General features: G+C 40.2%; 1 protein-coding gene across 1 annotated transcript in view; it reads left to right on the top strand.

The window, feature by feature from the left end:
* Positions 1-25,142, top strand: part of smpd3 (sphingomyelin phosphodiesterase 3) — a 63,559-nt gene that overhangs the window by 7,898 nt on the left and 30,519 nt on the right. Inside the window, exons 2-4 of the mRNA XM_055028049.1 lie at positions 21,313-22,045; positions 22,365-22,610; positions 23,314-24,265. Of these exons, the coding sequence (XP_054884024.1) occupies positions 21,744-22,045; positions 22,365-22,610; positions 23,314-24,265 (1,500 nt within the window). The 5' untranslated portion in view covers positions 21,313-21,743. The remainder of the gene's footprint in view (positions 1-21,312; positions 22,046-22,364; positions 22,611-23,313; positions 24,266-25,142) is intronic.

The raw sequence follows: 25,142 nt of genomic DNA, 5'->3' as shown, positions 1-25,142 counted from the left end.
CTGTAATTGACTGAGATCCGTAGATTTGTTGTTGTAGGTTCATGTGGAACATTTGAAGTCCGAGAAATAAATATGTGAGTAAAATTAAATAAATGTAATAGTTTTGAAAAAGAAGCGATTGTGACCCTGGAGTTGCCTTCAAAAAATTCATTCTGGACTTTTAAGGACTTATTTGAGGCAGTTTTTATCCAAAGTGCAACAACTGGACAAAGTGAAACAGCCAGGAATAAGAACTAAACGACATAAATTTAGTCTCATCCACACATGATAAAACTTTAAGATCTGGGATCCTTGAAGTTTGATTGGCCACCTTGCTGGGAGGGAAACATCCAGGATACAGACAAGAGCTGAAAACTAAAATAATGCGTGAAGGTGGAATATCCAGACCGAATATCAATTCATATAGGAGGATTCAAAATATTTCACCACTTTTACTTAACTTCAAATTATGGCATCTGCTCAATGCAATTTAAGACTGCTAGGCATTTAGAGAAAACTGCATTTAGCTTCCCACCCTTCTACTATCTGTGCACATGTGGTCCACCAAGAAAACATGCTAGGCACACCCTGGGCAAAGTAGAAGCATATCTACTTTTGTGTACTTATATATTTATTTATATATTTATGTACATTACTTTTAAAATTATGATGACCCTGGTTGCTGAGTGTTCAAAAAAAGAAACTTCTTCACAGCATTTCTTGATCTTTTCCAAATATGTGTGAATCCATTAAGTGGTGTCCAATAAAACTTTTAAATCCTGGCAAAGACAAAATGAACAAGGGGGGAAAAAAGGATATTTTAAAAGTTTTCCCTGGAAAAATAAAATAAAATAAAAAACACCCAGCATTGCAAAAACCGCAACCCAAGTACTATTTCCAGAATAAAAGAATCAGCCAACACAGAAGCATTTCCAAATTGAAACATTTCTACCGCCCTCCTTTTCAGAAAACAAAACATGACAGAGGTCAGCGGATGTCCAGAATGAGAGTGGGCGGCAGCTGCAGCACAGCTCTGAAAATGTAACTAAAAAAAACAAGATAGAGAGCAGGACATGATCTGAGCAGCCTGAGAAGCATTTCTTTTTATTCAGGGCTCCTGGTCGGCGCAGTGTTTTATGTTTTTTATGTCGTCACATCATTTACAGCTTCAGTGAACGTCTGAGAGCCTCTAAACAGGGAAAAGCAGACAACCGACCCAAGGTCATCCGTCTGCTGCGGGCAAGACGACTGAGCACAGACACATCACAAATACGTATTAACCTCACTTGTGCTCTATGACACATAGAGATTATATAAATGGACTCCTGCGTCACACACACGTATGGACTCTTCTCTTCTCAGTGTTCTGCTATAAATCTCTTGGTTGCTGTCATCTGATCAAACCCAGTTGTTGAACAAAGTGGAGCACAGTTTCAACCTGAAGTCTTTTCCGTTTTGCTCTTGTTTTCATTGCCCGTTTACCCATGATGCCACATTATAGGGGAAAATATAGTATATGTTCTTGTAGGTTTTTCTAGCTGTGGGCCAAATCACTCTTCTTACATCTTTATGCAAGGCAGTAGTTCTCAACTTTATCTCTTAATGTAACATTTATAGCTTTGACATCATTTCAATCTGTAGAGAATCACAGAAACCCACAAAGCAGATTCCATAAAGTCAATATTTAAACGAAGAACCGAAAAGGAGACAAATAGGACAAGATGTGAAACTCATCACAAAACTCTGTTCTGTTTCCATTGCTGCTATTGGTCATGTGATCATCCACTGACCACCATAACCATTTTGGCAATGCATTGTCAAATGAGCAGGCGACATTATACTCTAGATGAGATGAGATCACGCAGTGCCCTGAGAAATTACAAAACGCTCCACTCCAAGGACATTTTCAGGGACCAGGGTAGTTTTCTGGGGTGATTTTTCTCTGCAGGACCTTTCCGCTGCAGGAACCAGAACCCAATCCACCGTGAACGTGTTGCTGCCGGGGAGGAAGGGCTTCTTTGACAGACCGTTTGCCAAAGAGGGAGCTTTGTAGTGAAACGGTGCTGAACATTTCCACCGACTGATCATTCCAAGCATTTTGTTTCAGTCATCAGTTTATTTTTCTTTGCTCAGCATATTTTCTGCCAACTTGAAATGACAAAACAGTGTTGTTTTTTTGCGTCCAAAAAGCATTTTTGCCACCTTTCTTCTGGATGCTTCAGAGGGAAATGTGTGCATATCTGTCACAGTGATGATCTGCAGCTTACTTATTTTGTTGCTTTCATTCTTGGTCATATGAGCTAACGACTCCCAGACCTCTGGCCTTTAAAGCGGTAGTATGTAACTTTTATAAAAATATAAATATATACATTTATAATTTTACACATCTGTTGAAACTGTCTCTATGTCAGGACATTATGGTAGGAGATAAATAATGTGTGAAAAAAAATCAAACTCCTGTGTCTTCTCCCGGTGTGAACTAGAGACAACCAATCAGATGCAGGAGGAGGTCCTTAGCGCTGTCAATCACCTCTGCATGCACCTGCTCATCCCCATGCTTTTTTATAGAGGCGCTCACCCTGACAGTAATCAAATAATCAAACCCATTTGATTAGCAGAACCTAAACCTTCTACTTTTCCTTTCAAATAATGTGGAAACAGGAAGTTTTTCATCTGACAATTAAATCAGTCAAGTAGACTTTAATTTTCCTTTAACTGCATTTGTGTGAACAAAAAATAAGGTTACAAATGATAGAATATGGATGCATAATTATTTGAATGTGTGCACATCAGAAGCTGGTTCTTTAGAACCTTGCAGCTGTGAGTCTTGTGCGCGTTGCTTCATTCTGTATTGCAAAGTGAGTGGCTCAGCTGGATCAGGACGTTGGACCGGGCCGTTTAGAGAAGGATTTGGGCAACAGAGCAGTTCCTGTTTTAAATCCATCCCAATGAGATCGGCTGAATGATATTTACTCTGGATTACGGCCTATTTGCTGAAATATGCTCGTCGCACTGGAGCAAATTTAGAGCAGACAGCTGCGTGTTCGATAGCGAGTTTGTGTTTGATGCGACTGGGAGCTTTGGTTGGCTGCCCGCTGCTGTTGGCAGGTCAGTGTGTGAATATAAAGACAGATTATGTTTCCACTGCTGACAAGTTGCAGGGAGCAGGATTTGGGCTGGGTCGGTTTAATCTTTTAGGCGGTGGGGTGGGTTTATATTTGGAAACGGGGAGAGCGTGTAGGCTCTGTCAGTCATCAGCGCTGTTAACTGATGAAATTACAGACTCTCATTTAGAGCAGAATGGGTCCACACCTTCTGCATGCTGCAGCTCTTTATGTGGGCGGAGTCTGAAAACCATTTAGCACATCGAATGCACTCTGGACAGACCCAGCACTGTCAGCAGTGGACACCCATCTCAACCTTATGGCTGCTAAGAACATAATGGCTGCTGGAGTGCCAAGAACCATGGTAATCCCAACCTTTCAAAATCAAGAAAAAATTGAATTTTGTGAATTAACTTGCAGTTGGATCCTGGCATCTTTATTTATCTCTTGAAATATTGTCTCGTCAGACGATCACTGTGATTGATTACTCCTATTTTAAATATTTTCTTCTCAAGTCCCCAAATGTCTAAATGCTTATTCTGAATTTTCAAAAGTATTCATGTCTCTTGAACCTTTTCCACTTGGGCTTCCACCTGACAGAGCAGCTTTCCCCCACAACTTACCCACTCAGCTCCTTCAGACTAGCCAGCAACAATTAGCAAACAGCTGGTGGAACTGCGCCTCTGCTGAGCTCATTGTACGAGCTGCTTCTCTGCACAATGCTGGTCAAAACGTTGTGAAAGGGTTAATAGAAGGGGAATGTGATGACATGCTGATGGCAGAGTGTCGGAAAGTTAAAGGGTTTCTTAAAGAGACAGACGGCCAATTTCTTGTAAGTCATGTTTATAACAACAGAGAGTAGCACAATTACTCGATGGTGCTTTGAAATGGCACAATGTGGTTGGAAAACACATAGTACTATTTACTTGTAAAAAATAAGTGTGATGTCATTACCTTTTTTGGTTTGTGTAAAAAAGAAAATGCAAAAAGATTCCAGGGGCAACTTCTACTTTTACTTTTGCAGGGTTTTTTTTTCGTTTTGTTTTCCTTTGTTTTATTTTGTTTTGTTTTGCTTTTTTCAGTCATTTGAAAAAGAAGCTGATTCATTTTTAGCAATGTTGACAAAAAAAATCTTTTTTGGCAACATGAATGAAGTCAGTTTCAGTCATTGTGCTCTCCGCCCGTCAAAGGTTTTCCTCTAACGTCCTCTGACCGTGACGCTTTGGGTGGAGCAGTTTGTGTAAGATGTGGTCGACTTGAACTACACTGTTTATGCGGAGAAGCAGATGTACGCTGAAAACTACAGGGGCAAACTAAAATAAGTGCGTCTGTGAGAGACTCACAGTCTCTTATTACCTCCAGGAGCTGCAGGCCTTGTTCTGACCTCACAAAAGGAGTCTGTGCTGGTTGAACGAGAACGAGGAGGGTGGGGCGGACCCCCTGTTTGGTAATTAGTGAGGTGATGAGGTTAAAGATAACATGTGAGCCGGGTGGGCCGTGGGTCTGCTCTGCCTGTTAAGCTGATTTTCAACTTCCTCCGCGTTTTCTTTCTATTCTCGGCCAGCCACATGGCAGATTCAGACCTGCTGCTTGGCTGATTAGATCCAACACAGATGCAACAAGTACATCTGGTAACGTCGGTAAATACGACACAAAAGAATTCTTGCTGTTGCTGGAGGAAATCGAGACAGACTGGAAATAAACCTGCTTGATTTGGCGACCGACAGGTTAGTATTTCAGGCAACAGACACAGTCGCTAGGACAGAGGAAGCAAAATATGAACTTATTCCTCATTTGCTCGTTCCTACTTTAGGTTTGCCATCAGCAATTTGTTCATCTTTATGTATTTGTCCGATTTTGTAAACAATGCAGTATTTTTTTTTTTTTTTTTTTTTTTTGCCACTGACTCAATTTACACAAACGTACAAGCAAATTGTGTGCAATTATGCAAATGTAATAAAATATGAATTTATTAGGATTATTTTCACACATCTTTATCAGGGCTAACAGTCAGCTTGGAGAGTGATCATTGTGACAGAACCAGAATCAGTGTTAAATATGTAATATTGTGTTTGAATACATTGTGATGTAAAAAAAAAAAAAAAGTAAAATTTTCACACATCTCTTGCATGTCGGTGTCGAAGAGAGACAGAGTCTCAACTGACTGGAATAATTATTTTAAGATAGATATTTCCTTCATTTTCAGTCAGAATTTTCACATCTTACTATGAATAAAGTAACATTTTGATCAAAGTTACCATTCTTAGATTTGACCTCTGCTTTTGACACGGCTGCATCTTAATAGTCTGCAAACTTTGGTTCTGCTTCGGCTTTCTTATTGCCTTACTTTTCAAGCGGGCCTTTGGCACTGACACCAGAACGACGCAGAAATGACAATGAGTTGCTCGAACTGAGCAACGGAAACATTTCAGGAAAAGAAGCAAACTTGGCAGAGAGAGAGAGCGAAGCAGAGAGAGAGAAGGAGACTTAACTTAAAAAGGCCTATCTAAAGCGACAACTATTTTTAATAAATTTTAGCCGCACCGGCTCCTGCACTGGTCCCATTTGCCGCTTAACGTCACACATATGAAAACAATCTCATGAGAGCGGAATAAATGCAGGACACACGGGGGTCAATCGTAGACACTGGCAACAGGATTAAACATTACATAAACCCAGACAATTTCAGTCTTATCTAAGCTATTGAAGTGAGGTTAGCATATACTTACTTTCAACCACAATGATCTTTTGGTACTCCACTGCTTAGATGAAAAATGAAGAACTTGTGAAAGTGGAGTGCGAGCAATTCGTTTTTGCAAAGGTTTATAGAAAGAGTGTAATCATTAGTAACCTGTAGCGACATGTGCGTCAAAGCTGGTTTAATATTAGCCGGTGACCTAGAAAATGTTTCTCATTACCAACATATTGCATAGGAGGTCAGAATAGGTAAGTTCAGATTTTCTGAACTTCAAAATGTTCCGGCAAAAACCATTGAACTCACACACCAGAAGTGGAAATAACATTTTACTGTAAAAAAAAAACAAAAAAAAAAACATCTACAATCAGTTTCCCTGAAGATTTCTGAAAGAAGAGGCAAAACAATATTCAAAAAATTTATTTTTATGTACTGTATGTGTGGAGATGGAGCTAGAGGCAAAAAAAGAAAAAGAAAAAGGTTTGTGAATATTTTAGAAGGTGGAAAAGTAGAAAGTCAGACAATTTCACTGTTCAAGCAGAATATCCTGTTAGAAACTCTTCAACAAATCCTACATCCTAATCTGTCATTGTCTGAATGCAATGAAAGACATGTGGATGTCAGTAGTCAGATCGATTGCGTTCAGCTGACACGGCTTTAATATGTGAAGTATGTTTCTGCCGTGAAGCAGTGAAGCATTGAGGGCTGGTTTTCCGACTCTGCCACAAAATCTCCAATCTCTGGTGCCTCACATCTTCACTTCTTTTCTTAGTATGGGCTTGTCCAACATTGGATAAGTAGATAATTGGAAAACCACAGGAATAATAAAACATGCCGATTAATATTTAGCTAAACTAAGAGCTGTAAGTAGTTTCACAAATATCCACTCTTATTAAGCAGACAGTATGCAGTTATTTTCATCATTCTCTTATTGTAAAGTTTAACAAATTTACAGCGTTTCCGGTTTTTGACGAGATATGGGTCAGTCGACCAATGGCGCACAATTCCCACAGCGTGCATGTAAAGGCACCAATATAAGCTTCCTTGAAAACTTGCCTGTAAAAAGCCTGGCTGGTGACTCTATTGCTTTCTTTCTGGCAGACCACAATCAGGATTATGCTCACATTAATTCATCATCATAATCATCCCAAGTAATATTCGTGATGTGGGTATGGTGGTCAGTAGTCAGTGATGGAAAAGGTTTTGTTTTCATTTCGTTTGACGAGGTGTTGGTCATTTCGGGGTCTTGGTTTGTATTTAACGCTTTAGAAAATAAACTATTTTCAAATGATGATTCTATCAGGAACTCATTTGGACAGAATTAAAAATGTGGAGGAAGATTGGAAACAAAATTTCTCTTGTGGCACACTAAAGCAGAAAAAATAAATATTTAAATGTTATGATATTAGGTTCAGTGTTGAGAGTTTGGGATAAAAAAAACATAATTATGCGCACTTAACATTTACATTATAGAGAAGTAGTCCATTGATTTTTTTCTAATTGTATTTCTCCTTACTTTAAAAACAATTGAAAACGTTGTTCACATAGACATTTCAGTGTTGTAGCTCAATGCACAACCAACATTCATTTAGTTTTTCAAAACATGCAATATTATGTAAGAAAGGATAAAAACGAATAAAGCTATTGATTTCTCAAGTCTATCAATTTGTTAATTCTTATGACCATAGATTCCCCCCACCTCCACACTTTCTGTTCATTTCCTGTGAGGATTACGAAGCACTCCTTGATACATAATTTATGATGACTTTATGGATCCCAGATTGAGCTTCAAACTGGAAATAAAGCAAACACATCAAATTTAAACAGCTTAAAAGCTCAGAGCTGAGACATGGAGCAACCAAAAAAGAGGAAAAACTTCCAGATGATTGTCGCTTTTACTCTTTATGTTCATGGATAAGATCTTATCCAACATCGATTTTGGAAATCTTCTTCAGCTGCCACAGATAATGTCCCCTTCGAGGACTACTTCCCATCATCTGGATGTGTTCTTGTGGGAAACATCGACTTTTTAAAGGTTTCAGTAAATATGGACGTGTCGTATATTCTATGTTTATTAATGTGACGCTCCTATGCCCTCTCAGGAGGTAGATGTGTGGTTTGTGACTAGGAGCTAGTCAAAAACCAGTGACCACTCTGATATGGGACTGGTAATACATACTGGTGTAACTCAGCACAAAAAAAAATGTAGTTCAATGCACATTTGAATGTTACATTTCAGAGATTTAGTAGATTTTTTTTTTAAATAATGAAGGATGAGGTATAAAGTAGCTTAGATAGACAAATTGCACAATATAATGATTTGAAAACAGTTGGTGTTGACATTTAATGAACTTTAAACCAAACTCTGCCCTCATTCAGTGAAAACGTGTTTAAATCCCGTTAGTTTTTGTGATGTTTGGGATTCCTAGTGTCCCAGCTGCACCTGAAAAATCTGGCTACCTGATGCATGATGCCGGTAGCCAGATTTGAACATCAGTTGATTGTTCTCCAGTATGTCTGTTCGCATGTAGCTGGACCTTGTTTCCGATCGATAATTTGGTTCGGTGCAAAGCGAGCCCCGTGTCTGACTGCTGCTGAATCACGCCACATAAAGTCCACCATTCTTCCTCCCCCTTGTAACCTTTAATGTTTCCAAAGAGCTGAGTTTAGTGGTAGGTGGGAGTCGTCTCTGTTTCGTTCTGGTGTCACTTTTTGAAGTTTTGAAGGAGAAAGGTATTTGTCTGGTGCGAGTGTGTCATGAACCCTAGTAGTAGCGGATTATAGAATCGGTGATATAATACAAAATGGAGACAGTTGCAGAAGCACTAGGGGTCTGTGGACTATGCACTGACGCAGATAATAGCATGTTATGGATAATTAAAAAACTGTGCTCGTATTTGAAAGTGAAGTTAGATTACTGAGGACAGCAACACAGAGCCAAGTCATTTTATGCCTTACCCGGGGGAACACTGCAGGTTGCTGTGGTTCTGTAACACCATCCATCCCAAGCACACACTTGTACAATGATGTGGTTATTTTGACGTCTTTCAGTCATGATGATAAACACTAGAGAGTTCAGGATGAAAGTCTGAGACCTTGGTTTTTGAATGAGAAATATCTGCAACGTTTATTTATTTTATTACATCCGTCGTGTTATTAAGATACATGTCTTCTCAATTTGAACAATTTACAGCATAGTTCAATGAAAAGCTGGTGATGAAGCAAACGCTCATTAAGGTGTGGAACTTTGACGACGTTTTCATCTCTGCCATCCAAAGCCGACCTCTGTTTGCCAAAGCCTGGACTTCGGGCCGTTTCCATGACAGCATTAATCATACTCAGCAACAGTGACAGCCAGGAAGCTGTCCTTTGCGGCTGCTTTCTCTCTCCACATTCACAGACGACACAACCTCTTTCTCATCTTCTTTTCATTTGTTCTGCAGCACTTAATCAGAGAATTTGACTTTCTAAAAAACACATTTTCAGCTGTTTTTTCTCCAGGTTGTGACTCGTGAACATAAAAATCCTTCACAGAAGCCATTCTGAGCTTATAGCCACAGTTTAGTTTCCAGGACTCCCATAACAGAGGAAGACATGACAGAGATGCAGGAGATGTGTTCTACACAAAGCAAGGGGCCGCTGTCACCAGTTTGATAAATAATTGATAGGACAGGATGAGGTTCTGGTTGTCAGGGGAGGGTTCTGCTCAGACTGCAAGCAGGGCAGCAATAATGAGGCGTTCAACAGCCGAGGCTGGGTTTCCGACCTGCAAGACTGTGCAGAAGTTTCAAACAAAGGCAAATTTCCTTATGCTGGTTATTGCCTGGAAAAACTAAAAAAAAATATGTTTGAGACTCCTTTAAAAGCTTACTTGAAATTGTGTCTCCTGGGATGTAAATTAGAAAGAAAAGAGGGATGAATTTTACACAGTCGTGCTGTGCTGCAGGAGGAAACTTGCAGAAACCTGGAACTGATGATAGAGTCAAAATAAAGGAAGGTCTTTCAGCAGAATCTCCTTATTCAGTGTTTTATTGTTTCAACTTGGCAGTAATTGTTAAAACCTAAATAAATTATCATTTTGTGAAGCAGACAGAGATTCCCTCAGACGTAAATTAACTGATTTATTTCTATAGCCTGGCACATCGCCTCTGGCTAAGTATTGATGATTTAGCAAACTGAGAGCGAAATCTCATGTGTGTGCCTCTGTCTCATCATGTGTTGCATTTCTGGGGGGTGGGGGGAGTTTATAGGCGAGCTAGCATGTTTGTAGGGGGCAGAGGTCAGGGTTTAGTAGCACAAAAAAGCAGGCGAGGCTGGGGATGAAATGGATAAAACTCTCCAGAGGCCCGTGTGTTTTCTCCCTTTAAACAAAACAATAACTGTCATAGAGCAACACTGGCAGCACAAATGTGCTTTGCTCTTCTTTTTTTTTTCTATCTAACTTCAAAGAGGATCAGATAAATGAAAGGAGCCTCTTTTTTTGATGCATTAAATTTTTTGCTGTTGTTTCTCCTTTACAATATTAAAATGGACAAATGGACAACATTTTTGCTTGTTTGCAAAAAAATAAGCCACGCAGCTTTGGGATTTCTGTTAGAAACAATGTGATATGTGTCATATGTGCGCAAGCACCAGTAGGTGGCAGTAACGTTGACATTGTCTACATCAAACAACACTGACCCAAAACATTAAAACCTGGTATTTTCATCAACTCTGTTCACAATTTCCTCTTTATAATCAAATTCTAGCTTGGAGCTAAAGGTTTGTGGGAACAATCGGGACACAGTGAGACGGGTGCAGAAAGAAACGTCTCTTCCAGCACAGAAAGTGATGATGGACTGGCACAAGAACGGCATTTATGCCGCAACTATTACACATTTTAAGTCAGAGGTCAAAAGGTTTCTGGGTTAACCAAAAAAGACCAAAAAGTGTGTGCAGAGGGATAAATATGAGGGATAAATGCAGAGGGATAAATATGAGGTGAAAGGTCGAGTCCAGAAACGCTCAAAAACCAAAATCCAGTTCTCGCATCAGAATAATAGTCATTGAGACTATTCAAATATATCAATTTATCAATCAATTTTCATATGTTAGAGAAAGTCCGTCCTTTATTTTAGCAGACAGAAAATGATCAAATGTTTGGGGATTTTTCTGCGACTTTTGGAGCAGCAGTGACTAACTTCACGCTTATGCCTTCATCTTTGCTTGGTACATAAAGGGTTGACATCCGATTTATACTTTTTGGAGTCATTTTAAAAGCTTGCAAAAACCAGATACTTTTATTCAGTCCGAACGTCTTTTTGGTATTCATTTGCTAAGTGATTATGAATTCTGTCATGAAAATTGGTTCCCAGTTGTGGTACACAGACAGCAATCAGTTTCCAGTATTGATCAATAACAAACTGTCGACCCAGATAAAGCTGAACAAACAACAGAGCCACAGCTTTTCTGAGTGTAATCACACTGTCGTGCAAATGTAAGCACAGCATGTGTACAAAACACACACATTGTTTGTCTGAGTCTGAATACTGGCTGATGTCAGCCAATATGGATGGATGCAAAAAGGTCAAGAGTTGAACCTGTTGAGCATCAGCAAGTAGGAAGTCTGTCTTCGTTTTCAGAATTACACTCTAAAAAGACTTGCAAGCAGTAGATAATGGCAAAGCACTAAGGGGATGAACAAGGACAGTAAACATTGAAAAATAGTTTTGAATCAAATATACTTTGAAAGTGAATAATTTTGGTTTTGCCCAACTGTGACGCTAATTAGAGCCCTACAGTCTCATTTGCTTTTTACCCATGTTTCCCGACTTCTGTAGAAACAAAGCTGTCGCTGAAATATTTGCAAATTATTCATGGAGAAGTTTATTTCTGTTGTAAATTCTCTCGGCTTAAATTAAAAAAAATTGCCATTTTTCTTTTTTATGTCAGATAAAATGCCGATTGGCAGCTTTTGTTGTAGCGCAACAAAAGCTCTACAACAATGTGTCCAGTGTAATGTTCAAAGAACGCCACTGGACACGTTATTGGCTGATGTTTTAATCCATGATCAGCTTTCACTGCCCTCGCCACTGACTGACTGACTGTGCCCAAAAGTACGGTGATAAGAAAGACTGAAGCGTGTGTGGTTGTGCCAAGACAGTCTCCAGTTAATGCAGGTGAAGATTTATTTGCTGTTTTAACTATTGGAAAGGGCAGTTTTAAGTAGCAGATGTCAGTTTTGGGTTTGGGTTTCGGGAGTCATTAGAATTTTCAATATTTAAATGTATGCACTAAAACGCTCTCATCACAAAAAGTTACATGTAATATGTCAGCAGGTTTTCCATCTTCTAACCAATGGACTTAGCCACTGCAGAGTATTTAATATTCCGATACGTTTATTAATAAGAGGAAGGCAGCATAGGCCACCTGTTTTCTCTCTAACCATTTCATTTCAAACCTGTCTGCTATTTATCTCCATTTCACATGACGCAACACCTGCGTCTTGCCTTCATGAATACAGCGATGGTCCTGGCCTGCCTAAAAATATCCCTGCATAACCCAAAGGTGCTGCTGCGCTAACAAGTCACTGTGGTTGTCATACCTGGCCGATGACATGCTGATGTGGGCCCTGAATCAAAAGCGGGTTAATGGCTCTAATAGCAACCTTCGCCTTACATAAAAGGGCAGAGGTCGAGGCTGTGCTGCCCTGCAGCGCAATTTATCAGATCAGCGGCGGGAAGGAGGGGCGGCGACTGTGGGAGGGAGCCGGACGGAGAGATGAAGGAGAGGAAGACATAAAACAAAAGGTCATGGTTGGGATAATACCTTTAATGTCATTCAGTTAAAGGGGCATTTCAACCTCTTTCTTCAGATCGCATGCTCCTCTTTTATGTGAGCAGCTCCATTATCCGCCACAGTGAGCACCCGCCATATTATAAGCCCAGAGGACAAATGGTGCTTCCTTGCATCTGTGCTCGAATCTGTAAAACTAATTTCCTCAGCATACATTTAGATCATCTTTGCTGGCAGGTGTTCAGAGAGGCGTCCAGCTCTCCATCCTGCAGTGACTCAGCCTTGTCTGGTTTGTTTGTTGTTTTAAATGCAGCAGTGTTGCTCCAGAGCAGGTGGCAGCAGGTCCTGATAGAGTTTCCGCACCTCATAGTGATGGCATTGTGTGCCTTCCCTAACCGTGTTACATAACCACAATTATTCAGACACAGAGAAACGCAGAGGGGGAGGAGGGTGTTATCGCTTGATGGTTCAAGATGCCTGCAGACGTTTAAATTGGGGGGAAAATACTTTCGCCTTATTTTATGACCACAAAGCTTTAAGTGCTGGAATATTCCCTTAATATCATGCCAATATAAGAACACCTCATTTGCAAAAACCGAATTGGACTTGTCTCCAATTTTTTCAAGAATTCTTTTACATTTTTTTTAAATAATCTTTCCCACCAAAAGAGGGAGCTTTCCCTTTTTTAACCTAGCAGCTTTTGGGTTAATTATTGGATACAATTTAAGAAAAAACAACTCGGAAACTCTAGATTATCTTATTATGTGGTAAATTTTTCTTTTGTAGAGCTTAAAGTTATTCAGTTCAATAAATGTGCATTGTTTTGTGGAGAAATATTAATGAAGCAGCTCCCTAAGCCATCGTTCATTGTTTTAAAGCAATGTGCAAAGCCGAAGACGTTTATGGGCTCTTATTAGAGGAATATTTCCCATTATTGTTATTGAATATAAGGATACATTTGAATTGGAAATCCTTAAGGATTGATTTATTGTACAACACAATCACTGATTTGCTGATAGCTGAAAGTTAAAATAGTTTGAATTTTTTTGCGGATCATTATTCAAAATAACACATAGTGACTCAAATGGAGACATTTAATAAAGTCGAATAATACTGGAACATTCTTCAACTGAAGTCACTCAATTCACAAAGTGAAACACATTGTGTCGATTAATATTAAGGCAGCGCAATTTGATATTTCCAAGCCTTGACTTCTGGTCATTTTGATGATAGTCGGTGGTGATTTTACGTATATTTCAGAGTGGCTCTTACCAGGAACAACTTTTTCAAACTTTTTCATATGTAAATCTGTGATGATATACATGAATCTGTCACAAGCCACAGATCATTAAGTGTAATAAGCGTCCAGCTTTTCTCTGATTAATGATGAGTCATGTGACAGTTCATCCCACCCCGGCGGAGAAGTCTTGATGATGCCTGTGGAAGTTCCTGTTCTGCTCAGCAGCTCCCATGAGTTTGATTCCAAGTCTGTTTGTGTTGCTGTTGTGGATGGAAACGTGAAGCCATACGTTTTAATTGATGTGAAAATAACCATCTGGGAGACACGTGACATAGGTAATGAATCTCCCACAGCCTCCAGAGAACCAAAATCAACAGTGTATAAAATTATCTGCACCTCTAATTTACTTATATTACTTTCTGCGTTTTTCTTCGCAATGTATAGTTTGTCTTGATCAGTATGTCTCCAGATTTCTAAGAATCTCTCGTTCTGTGGACGTTGGCTGCTCTTTTACTGATCGACATCAGTTCCCTGCTGAGCGCCACAACAACGACTGCCGTAATTGTGAAGTTAAATCAGAGACGAAAATGAAAAGCAATGCTTCACTCCAAATGATAATCCACGTCAAATAAACACAGTCTTAAAAGTCAGACTTTTAAGAACAGAAAAAAGGGGCAGGATCAGGTTAAAAAAATTAGCTGTTCCAATGTCGCAATATACTGAAAGAAGTTTTCAAAAATGTCATCATGGGCTTCTGCTACTGTTGTAAGAATTCCTGCTTGCCTTAGACAGAGAGAGGCAAAGTTTATCTCTCGTGGGAAATAAGGGATTTTTGCTCTGTGGAAAACTCAAAGTCCAACCTGGAGTCTGGCAGAGAGGCTGCAGACAGAGAACTTTTGAAAAGCTGTTTTGTGGTCAAATGAGTCAAAAATTAAAGTAGCTGGACTCAAGAAATAGATGATATATTTGGCATATGAAATCCTTGGCAAAGAACCTCAACAAGCTGTGAAGCAAGGAGGTGGGAGTGTCATGGTGTGGGGCTGCTTTGCTACAGCACATTTTCGCTCTTCTCAGAGAAAATGTGAGATCATCTGTAGGAATTAAGCTCTGCATGCACAAAAGCATTAGTTTGGAAAGCACCGAACACAACGAGGCATCACACTGTTCTCACATGACTGACATAGAATAAGCATTTTTATGCTAAAACGCTTTTGGTTTGTGTAAAACTGCCATTTGAACGCATTGCTTCTCTGGGAATGACTTGTATTGCTTTTCCAGTTTTTCCCCAATGAGCAAAGAAAAATATGTAAAACAATCTGAACTGTATTCCCCCTGAGTTTATCTAAGTTTATTTCAGACAAAGTCGTGGAAAATCAAACTTCACTCTCCGTTTATTGCAGGTATGCTTTGGCCCGACGGAGCCCCTGCCTGTATGTGTGTGCCTGTGTCTCTGCGTGTGTGTGTGGGTGTGTGTGTGTGTGTGTGTGTGTGTGTGTGTGTGTGTGTGTGTGTGTGTCTGTCTGTATTGTCTGTACAGTAGTAGAGAAGTGAGTAGCTCACCATGACAACAGCAGTCCCTGGAGCATGCTGTCAGCAGAGTGACGTCACTGGCCTTTGCAGGTTTGTGCGCGTCTTAATGTTGGGTGGCACTGCGTTGTCCTGCAGAAGCTGCTGGAGCACGCTGCAAGAAAAATAAACTAAAGCAAATGTACAAAACAGGTAGACAATTGAGGAAGACGGCGGATAGAGAAAGTAAACTCCGGTTCACACTACACTGTTTTATTTTCTCACTCATATCAGTTTTTAGGGCTGTTTGCAGGCGACATCAGTGCTGCTGCTCTATCCTCTGAAATAACCAAGAGGTATCCGATAACTGCGCTATTAAGATGGTAATACTTTTCATTAATCCAAATCCAGTCATTTTGTATGTTTTAAGATAAGTTTTTATTTTCTTTTGCAGTATTTTGCGTTTTATCTCGACACCACCAACAAACGCAAACAGTTTTTGGCTAAACAAAGCAGACCCCTACAGTTCACGTGCAGTTTTCCTGTCGTCTATCCAGGCAGACAGTATTGATTCTGGCCGGAAGGGAAACTGTCTGAGGCCGACGTGTAGATGAATTTCCCAACAATTCTCGAGGTCACAAGACTGTCGTTTATCACTGACATCAGATTTGTCAATTACTGCCCTGTAAAGAGCTCTCTGCTGCTGTCTTTACTTAAATAAAGATTGATAGAAGCTCAGAAGTCGGGTTACTGCATAAAATATTTAGATTTGAAAATTTGACTGTAATTTATCATTTCACAACAGGGCAGATTCCCAAAATGTGCCGTAGCGATCCGTCAGTCTTTTTTGCTCACGTGAATTATAAAAATGTATTTATTACGTGTGATTTTTTGTGTGTGTGCTTCCTTTTGTTTAAAAATTAGGCAAAACTCCCACCCTCTGTCCTGATTAAAGCACCACTTATTATATTCACTTTGGACATCACCTGCAAATAGTTTTTCCACGGTGCCAAAAAGTAATTAAATAATCAAACAAAATATCAACTGCTCTTAAAAGCCACTTCACAGAAGTAAAGAACTGAATAATGTCTGAGCTAAAGGTCTATTATGATAATGGAAACCAAATGTGTGCAACACACCATGTTAAAAATGTGACGTTTCTCAGAATGTGTTTCTTTATTCTTTCAATTCATTTTATTTGGTCAACAAGTTGTTATTACAGTTATTGGTGTATCACGTTGTGTTACGCTGCTCTTTACAGTTGCTGGTTACTGTAGAATACAATAATTTAGGTGTTTCAGCAATAGTAGTTGTACGAGTAGAAGTGTACATTTGTTAATTCTGCAAAATTGGTAATTGTAAACCTTAAATTCAACTACCGTCACAATTGTTTCTATTTTTTAAATTCATACCCATATTTTCTGTGGCATTCTGTGACCAGGAGCATATTGTCAGAGAACTATAGTCACCCTTCATGTTATGTATTGATCATGTAAATGGTAGTTACATTTTTTGTATTTAGAGATCTCTGTGTAGCTTCCTGGTTTAGTTTTTAATTTATTATTTTTTTTAATTACTTTATTTATTTTTGCCATGAAGTGTTTGTTGGTAGACCCAAACTGTAGATGGGAGCTGTTAGCATGGATCATGTTGAATGTTTATTAATGGCAAAACTAAAAACAGACAACAAAAATCATGGGGGATGCAGGGAGCCAGAGCAGAACAAAAGCAAGAACCGGGAACAAAAAGCAAGCAGAGTCTCATCGGGAAAGAAACCACGGATATGAGGGAATTTAACAGGAGGAAGCAGGGAGGAGTGTGAATAAGGGAGCAGGGTTTAATACTGTGAGGGTGAATCATTAAGAAAGGGCTGAACTAAAGTACGTAAAACAGACTCAAAACCAACTCAAACAGCCCAAGATCCTCACAGTTTTGTTGAACCTCTGCCTCCTTTTTATCTGCATGGATGCTCTTTGTTCCCACCAGACGCCTTTTTGTGACACTCAGTGTATTTCCTTTCTTGAGAAAGGAAATAATAGAGCAACTGTAGTTGTTTTGCAGATATATTTTTGTTGTGCTTATGTTTCTACAGATCATTTTACAGGTTTTTCATCTTAAACAGCATTTTGTGTTACTTTGTGGCTTGAGCTTATTTTCTCTCCTTGTAGAAATCATTTTTATTCCCTTATATCACTATTTTTTTCATAAATCAAAAGGAGAATATGAACCGACTCCTTACATCACACATCTGTCAAGCGGTGAACTTTTAGGTTTACTTTCTGCAAAGGTTGCAAAGGACGTTTTTGCAGTATGAGTTTTTCATGGCACACTTCATCATGACTTTTTTTCTGTTTCTTCATATTAGTGCCCAGTATAAACTATGCACAGCTGCAGTTAGCCTGATAAGGCCAAGACTGACAGTCTGCACCTGTTGATATTCATCTGTTCTGATTGACGGGTATTTTTCGGGGATTGGTTGTTGATGCTGTCTGCTGTTACCAAAGAGAAAATCCGTCAGACGATTAAAGGAAAGACAGCCGTGTTGAAGAGTGGAAGTCTTTAATGCTGTGGGTCGCAGTGTTTAATTCTGCTGTGAGTACAGAAGGAAGCAATGGACAAAACCCCCCAGTGCAGCGAAGTAGCTGACCTGCTTTAACCTTCAACTCACTTTGAGTTTTGTACCTTGAAATGCCATCCAGTGATGTTGGTAATGCAGCTACTCAGCACGAGTGAACCCAGTTATGGAGCCGTTTCAGCTTATTCCAGAAACTTGTGTTACAATCTCGCCACTCTTGAAATTCTCCTCATTTTTGAAATACATGTATTTGTACCTGTTTAGCAACAAAGGACATGACTGTATGTACTCTGAAAATGCTACACCTGCATTATAAAATGATTAACTGTATCAGCATGATGAAATTCTTCTTTAAATAAAATTAGATGAAACATTTATTCATACAGTCTTCTTAAGTTAAAGTAAAAGGAGTCTAGTTTAGGAAATACACTTTATATCCGTAAAGCTACATTAATAAGGTTACAGTCACTTTATTTGTGGGACACTACCAAGTTTTAAATGCCTTCCTTTCACAAATGCACTCCTTTTTATACACATTTTTCCTGCGTCTGTGATATGTTTCAGTGCTGAACAGACTAAACAAAACTCCACTTGGTAAAATTAAATGTTGAGTAATAAAATAATGCATAAGAATAGAATCAAATGCAATCTGGCTGTAGATAATTGGACAGAAATGATTCCCTGAAGATACTATTAAGTCTACTGTAGGCCTTCTCAAATATGTGCAGAGAAAAAACAACGGTTGTGGAAACTGGACAGAAAAATCACAGTTTACCTTGAATCAAACTAAAAGCAAAACTGTTAAAACTTAAATCATAATGTGGATGATATGGAGGAGCAATGGGGACTGTGACTTTAATTGTTTTTCAGCTGAATTTTTATGGAGCTGAATACATTTTCATAAAGTTATCACTTTAGAACAGATGGTACACATTTGTAAATTTGGCATATAGAAGAAATTAAACAAACAATGCAGCACAGGCTGCATGATCAAGTGCAGTCAGATGATCTTCAGACAATTCAGACAATCCAAACAAGCAAAACAACCATCTATAGAAGCACCACAATAAGTCAGCCTGGTGTGGTGATGAGTCTGCAGACCTCACTGCGTCTTCTGCTCAGCCGAAAGTAGCAGGATGCAAGTCAGTCATACAACATTGCAGACAGATCACCCGTCGTAGGAAGAACCGTTGTTGTGCACAGCAGGGCTGGAGTGTGGAGAAGGTTACCGGGATGCAGCAGCCAGCGCTCGTTGTTCATGTGAGAGAGATGTGCTATTCATAGGAAGTCACTTTATTGAACAAACAAGCCTCATTTTGGAAGAAAACAACAGTCTGCGAGGACGAGAGGCTCACACAGAGTAACTTCCTTCTAAAGCTTAGCCTTTTATGTGATTTTCTTTTCCTTTCTCTTGCTTTATCTTATTTTTTATTTTTTTTATTGAAAAATGCGTAGTTACTTTTCTAAAGAGACAGGGCAGAAATATATATTTTTAAAAAATACAATTTTTCTGATTTATTTTTGAGCTTTTTGCCTTGATATGCGATGTACATTTAATATAAAATATGCATACCACAAACGATAATTTGTGCGGTTTGGAGGAAAATTGAGTCACTCAGCGAGCTGATGACGGCTTGCTTGAAACAACAAAGATTAAATAAATCGCTGAACTAAAATAGTCTGGCTGTAGATGAGGCGGTGTTTGCAGATAAGGTGCTGCCGCTCCTTTGGTCTTTGTGGGTTATGTCAGCTTGGCCAAAAATCCAGTGCAGTCTTTGTTCATGAACTAACGTCTGTTGACTAGAAATACTAGAATTAATTTGCTTACGGCTGATTTGCATTAGTAAAATTTGTTCCCATTCTTGTGTTAAAAGCAGAAGAATCAATAATAAAAATAATAATAATAATAATAATAATAATAATAATAATAAAAATAATAATAATAATAATAATAACAATAGATGACTGTAAGCCAAATAATTGACAGTCTTTTTCACTGGGTACACATGGCCACTTTAGTTGGTGACACTCTCGTCACGCTGTTGATATCAGCTTTTGCTGGAATGCCACTGGAAGACAGCATATGGTGGGAAAATACTGCCTTGCAAGCTGCGACCAGAAAATACTGCAGCAATGTGTTGCAAGTTGCCACAGTTTCCTACAAATATCAAAATATTTGACTGCAAGAGTACCGCTGTTTGCATCCGCTGCAGAACGAACCCAACCGCAGCTCAGATTTTGCAGCAGCTATCTCACAATCCTAGTCTCACACATGATTATGCAGAGGCTTTAATTACCTCAACATAAAAGCTGAAAAGTAAAACAGAAGATGACGCCATCATCTAAGCGACCTGGGTAACAATGCTAATTCTTTCATATGAAAAAAGAGGGATGGTGAAATCAATGTGCTACTCATATGAACTAACAATTTCAGCTAATCAATGTAAAATCCACACCCTTGCTTCCGATTCATATGCTATATTCAGAGCGCAAAACACCAAGATGCCACAGAACTGGAGAAATGCAACTTTAGTGCTTTAAGGCCCTGCATACACAAACACAGAGATGCAAAATGCAGGAAACTGAGACCTGCATTTGACCTTTATATGACTAAAATGCTAATTTTTACACACACTGATGATGCGCTTATGATTGTGATGTGAGATGTGGAGCAGCTTTGACATCTGGTTTGGGACGATCTCTGCTCTTTCTTATTTTGAAAAGGCAAATTAATCTCTGACTCACGTCACAGTTGTAGCTCAGTGAGGTGGGAAGTCAGGGTTGGCTAAATACCAGTTAAACCTGAATAGTAAAGAAGAATTTTAAGAACTGCTTCATTTGAAGTTTATGTCACAGGAATTGTTGGTGATGGATTTCCTTGTTGAAAAGGCAGAAAAGCTAACATTGCCTTCAACCTGAAAATATAGTTACACTCAAAGTTGTCAAGACATCCACATGAATACATTTGTTTTACTCTGCATGCTTTTGAATCATCTTAAATGATTTCACTACCCTGCAACTTTTATGTGCTGACATTAGGAAATTATCCCTCCCAACAGGAGGCCACTTTTTTTTTCTTTTGCAGATGTAACGTAATGGAGGCATTTCTTCTAATGCCTTTTATTTGCATTAGAAGAAAACTGCAAAATCGCAATACATTATCTGAGTTTCAACTTTGTTTTGAACAATTAACAGGTGAGCTTTGTTTGATTGCCAATGTAGAGTGCAGTACATTTCATGCTGGTGGGACTGAAATGTGAAATCTATCACTACGGCTTCATCCAGTGCGAGACTCTTTAGAAGGACTTGTACACTGAGATAGCTATTTTTGAATGAATGTGCACTCCTCCTAGGATACAGACATGAGAGCAAGTCAGTCACTGACTTGTTTTTCCTCCGTTCTCCCTCCCCTCCTTATTGATTCCCTCACTTTCTCCAGGGCCACAGGAAATCGTGATGTTTAACGGATGCCCCCTTCAGAGGTTGTTGGAGTCCTCGCAATCATAGACCTGACATCAAGCAAACGGTGTTCATCATGGCAACAAGCTACCTTCAGCCTGTCCTTCTTGAGCCCTCCTGTGGAGGATGCAGTAACTGAGGGAGGGGTAGTGAGTCTGAGGAAAGCCTCCACCTGCAGATGGAAATCATTCAAACCATGTAGTGTTCCTTTCTCCAAAGAGGGGGGAGGGCGTAAGCTGGATTGTGATTGCTTTGCTTTTTTTTTTTTTTTTTTTTTACTCGTTTTTGTTCATGTAATTACTGAGACAGATTTGTTGCTCGGTTGCTGAGTGTATGTGGGTGTGGAGAAGTGAGGAGAAAGTGAAAGAGAGGACAAAAGAAGAGTGAACGAACAGAGATAGAAGGGAAGAGATGGTCCTCCACACCACCCCTTACTCCAGTGCCTGTTTGCACTTCCTGGATGGGCTGTCATGGAGTCTGGTGTTCCCCTGCTACTGGCTCCTGGACCGGCTCCTGGCCTCCTGCGTGGCCACTTCCCTGGAGAAGCGCCAGCGGTCCCAAGACCCCTGCTCCTTCCTCACCCTTTGTGTCCTGATTGCTGCACCGCTTTATCTGCTGCTCCTGCTCGCATCCCTGCCGTTTGCTCTGCTGGGCTTTGTCATTTGGGCCCCCCTGCAGGCTGTCCGCCAGCCATACCTGTACACATATCAAAGGTGAGCATTGATTCAGCTAATTTTTTGCACTATTAAGGAGAAATGTTGTCTCAGAGACAATATGATTGCTTTGTGGAAAAGTCTTTTCTGGTTTGTTTTGTTTGGCAACATTTGAGTAGCAAACTGTGGCAACACAAAGGCACTGTTCATTTTGTGATCTTTAAACAGCCCCTTAGAAAACACCAAATATGACAAAGTTTTGTTGGCAAAATGTTAACATTTCGCCTATTTTTGAAGGGATCCAACAATCCACAACGCAGCTGATTTCCCAAATGTTTTTCACACTTTTGAATTTTGGGGGCATCTTCTTTGTATCCAGACCAGACAAGAACCAGGCAGAGCAAGGTCAAGCAGGCGGCGCTGGAACAGGAGAATGGAGGCCACAAGGCAGAAGCTTCTGTTTCTGCAGCGCCAATGTTTGTCTCCTCCCAGACTCCCTGGCCCGGTTCAATAACTTATCAAACACCCAGAGAAGAGCACGCGAGCTGGGCAAGAGAATCCGCAACGGCGCGAGTCGACCCCAGATTAAAATATACATCGACTCGCCAACCAACACATCCATCAGGTGAGTGGACTCTACTTCTGCAAAGGTTTGGTGCATTGCAGAGATTATTGTTATACATTGGAAGAGTTCCATGGATGGATTGATTTAATTTTATTATTTTGAAAAACATTTAAAGTGAAACTAAACCTTTCCTCTGGCAAAGACATCTTTACAGTCAGACACAGCTGAGTGTGGAGATGAAGTGGGCGAGGGGCTCAAGGCGAAAGAAGCACTGTCGTCAATGTATACAGATTTTTTAGACTCCTCCAGTGACTTTATGTTCAAAACACCTACTACTGATAAATCTAGAAGCTCTCTTCCTGTGTTTTTGGAGACTTACATGGCGACAACCCTCTGCAGAGCGGCTGCAGCCTGAATGTCTTGAGCAAGTAGCGAGAGCGGCCATCAGCCTCTCCAGCGGTGCTTTAATTCCCAATTGTAGCAGAGTTGCACCAAGCCATAAGGCTGCAGCCAAAAGGAAAATTCAACTGTCTAAGAACCGTTCGACCGAAGGAGGTGAGGAGTGAAACGGTTTTAGCCAAAATAATCCCAAACTAAACCAGTTGTACAAAAACATAAGAATTCGCACAGAAACATAAAGATAGAACCTTAAATTGCCTTTAGACAGTTTATCAGGAAAAGAAATTGAGTTGTGGGTTAGTTTTATGAGCTGGGTGTCGGGACCAGGCCTTTAAATTGTCTCGCTTCTCATTCTGTTATTCAGTGCGGCGTCCTTCAGCAGTCTTGCCACTGGTTTCCGCCGCACGTCCTCTCTAGACCAGCGTCCAGAACCAGTCCACACCACCAATGGCCCAGCTGAAACTGAAATAGAGCCAGTCACAGAGTGCCCTGTTCACCCCACGGATACCACCGACTGCCCTGTTCACCCACCTTCGGAAGACCAGAGTTTTACCAATTGCCCCGTTCACCATGATGGATCAGACAACACGGCAGATTGCCCCCTCCATCTGGCTGGAACAACCAACAGCTCAGACTGTCCCGTCCACCCCTCGAGCGACGCCACTGACTGCCCAGTGCATTCAACAGAAGGTCAGAATGACTCTGGCCATCATGACTGCCCCATGCACGGGGAGGTAACACAGAAAGATCCCTCCACAGAGTGTCCGCTTCACACCTCAGGGGTTCAGATCAGCATCAGTGCCCCAGAACCGGACCCCCAGGAGGAGGAGGCCGAGACTGGAAACCATCGAGATCTGGCAGGAGTCGACACGGGCAGCATGACTGCCTCCCGCGAATCCCTCACGCGCTACCACGGAGGCGACACAGCAGTAGGGATATCCTCCAACAACACCCTCTCTCACGTACCGCGCACATCCATCTTCAAGAGACCTGGAAGGAAGCGTCGGCACGGAGACGAAACGTTCGACCATGAGATCTCTGCCTTTTTCCCTGCCAACTTGGATTTTCTAGCTCTGCAGGAAGTTTTTGACCACGGAGCAACAGCGAGACTTCGACGTCAGCTTCATCGCTACTTCCCCTACGTGCTGAGCGACGTCGGTCGCTACGGATGGAAAGGCTGCTGTTCCAGGTTTAAGTTTTTGAACAGTGGCCTGCTGCTAGCCAGTCGCTACCCCATCCTGGATGCTCGGTATGAGTGTTACCCCAACGGGAGAGGAGAGGACGCACTGGCAGCCAAGGGGGCGCTGTTTGCTAAGGTCAGTGGTTTCCCCATTTCCTCTTTTGACTCTGCCTTAAGTTAACTTTTAATTTATTGTTTTCTTTCTTCTTTTTTTTTTGTTTCTTTTAAATTTTTTTTTACGTTTGTAAAAGAAATTCAATTAAAATAATTTGTTTGGTTTTTTTTGTTGGTGTTTTTTTTTTTTTTTCCACCAAGTGTTTATTGTGGTTTTATCAGGTTATAGAAAAAGTTTCCAAATACCAAAATCACTCTTTCCAAGAAGTAGCTCGCTGGTATAAATGTTGTTAAATGCTTAATAGAGATTACTTTCTGAAGGCAGAGTGCTGTCAAGAGCAGGAGCTTCTTAAAGAGACAGAAGCCCAATTTCAAACAGTAAAAGGTGAAATCTAATTGGCTGCCTTACAGTACCATACCACGCATGTAAATATGTGATTTTGTATGTAACAACTCTGTTTTCAATCTCTTAGGATTAAGAAAAGTCAACTTGATTGTTCCTGTCTATTAAGATTTTTTTTTTAATCGCTATTTTACTTACCGTTACATCCAAGCTTGTTTGGTGGAGTGACATAAATTATACCACAGAAATATAACCTGAAAAGTAATATCTAATTTGAAAAACCAAATCTGGGTTCATCAAAAGCTCGTGGAGAACCAAATAAAATAAGTAAAAGCCAAAACAAAGCTAACAAACCATCAGGCTCAAGCCAAACCAAATGGGGATCTTGGGAGGGAGGAGAGGAATCAAGCCAAAAACCACCAGTTCAGGCAGAAGGTCTCCCTCCAAACCCGGCGAGGAAGAAAGACACAAACTGAGGGCCGTGGACATTACTTATTCCAAAAGAAGTTTATTTTTGTTCTGCATGAGAGCACAAAAGTTCCCTGAAGATTTGGAA

The sequence above is a fragment of the Poeciliopsis prolifica genome, unplaced genomic scaffold (genome assembly GCF_027474105.1).
Source record: "Poeciliopsis prolifica strain line A6 unplaced genomic scaffold, Auburn_PproV2 SCAFFOLD001, whole genome shotgun sequence".
Classification (NCBI taxonomy): Eukaryota; Metazoa; Chordata; class Actinopteri; order Cyprinodontiformes; family Poeciliidae; genus Poeciliopsis; species Poeciliopsis prolifica.
This window is presented reverse-complemented; position numbering and strand designations above follow the sequence as displayed.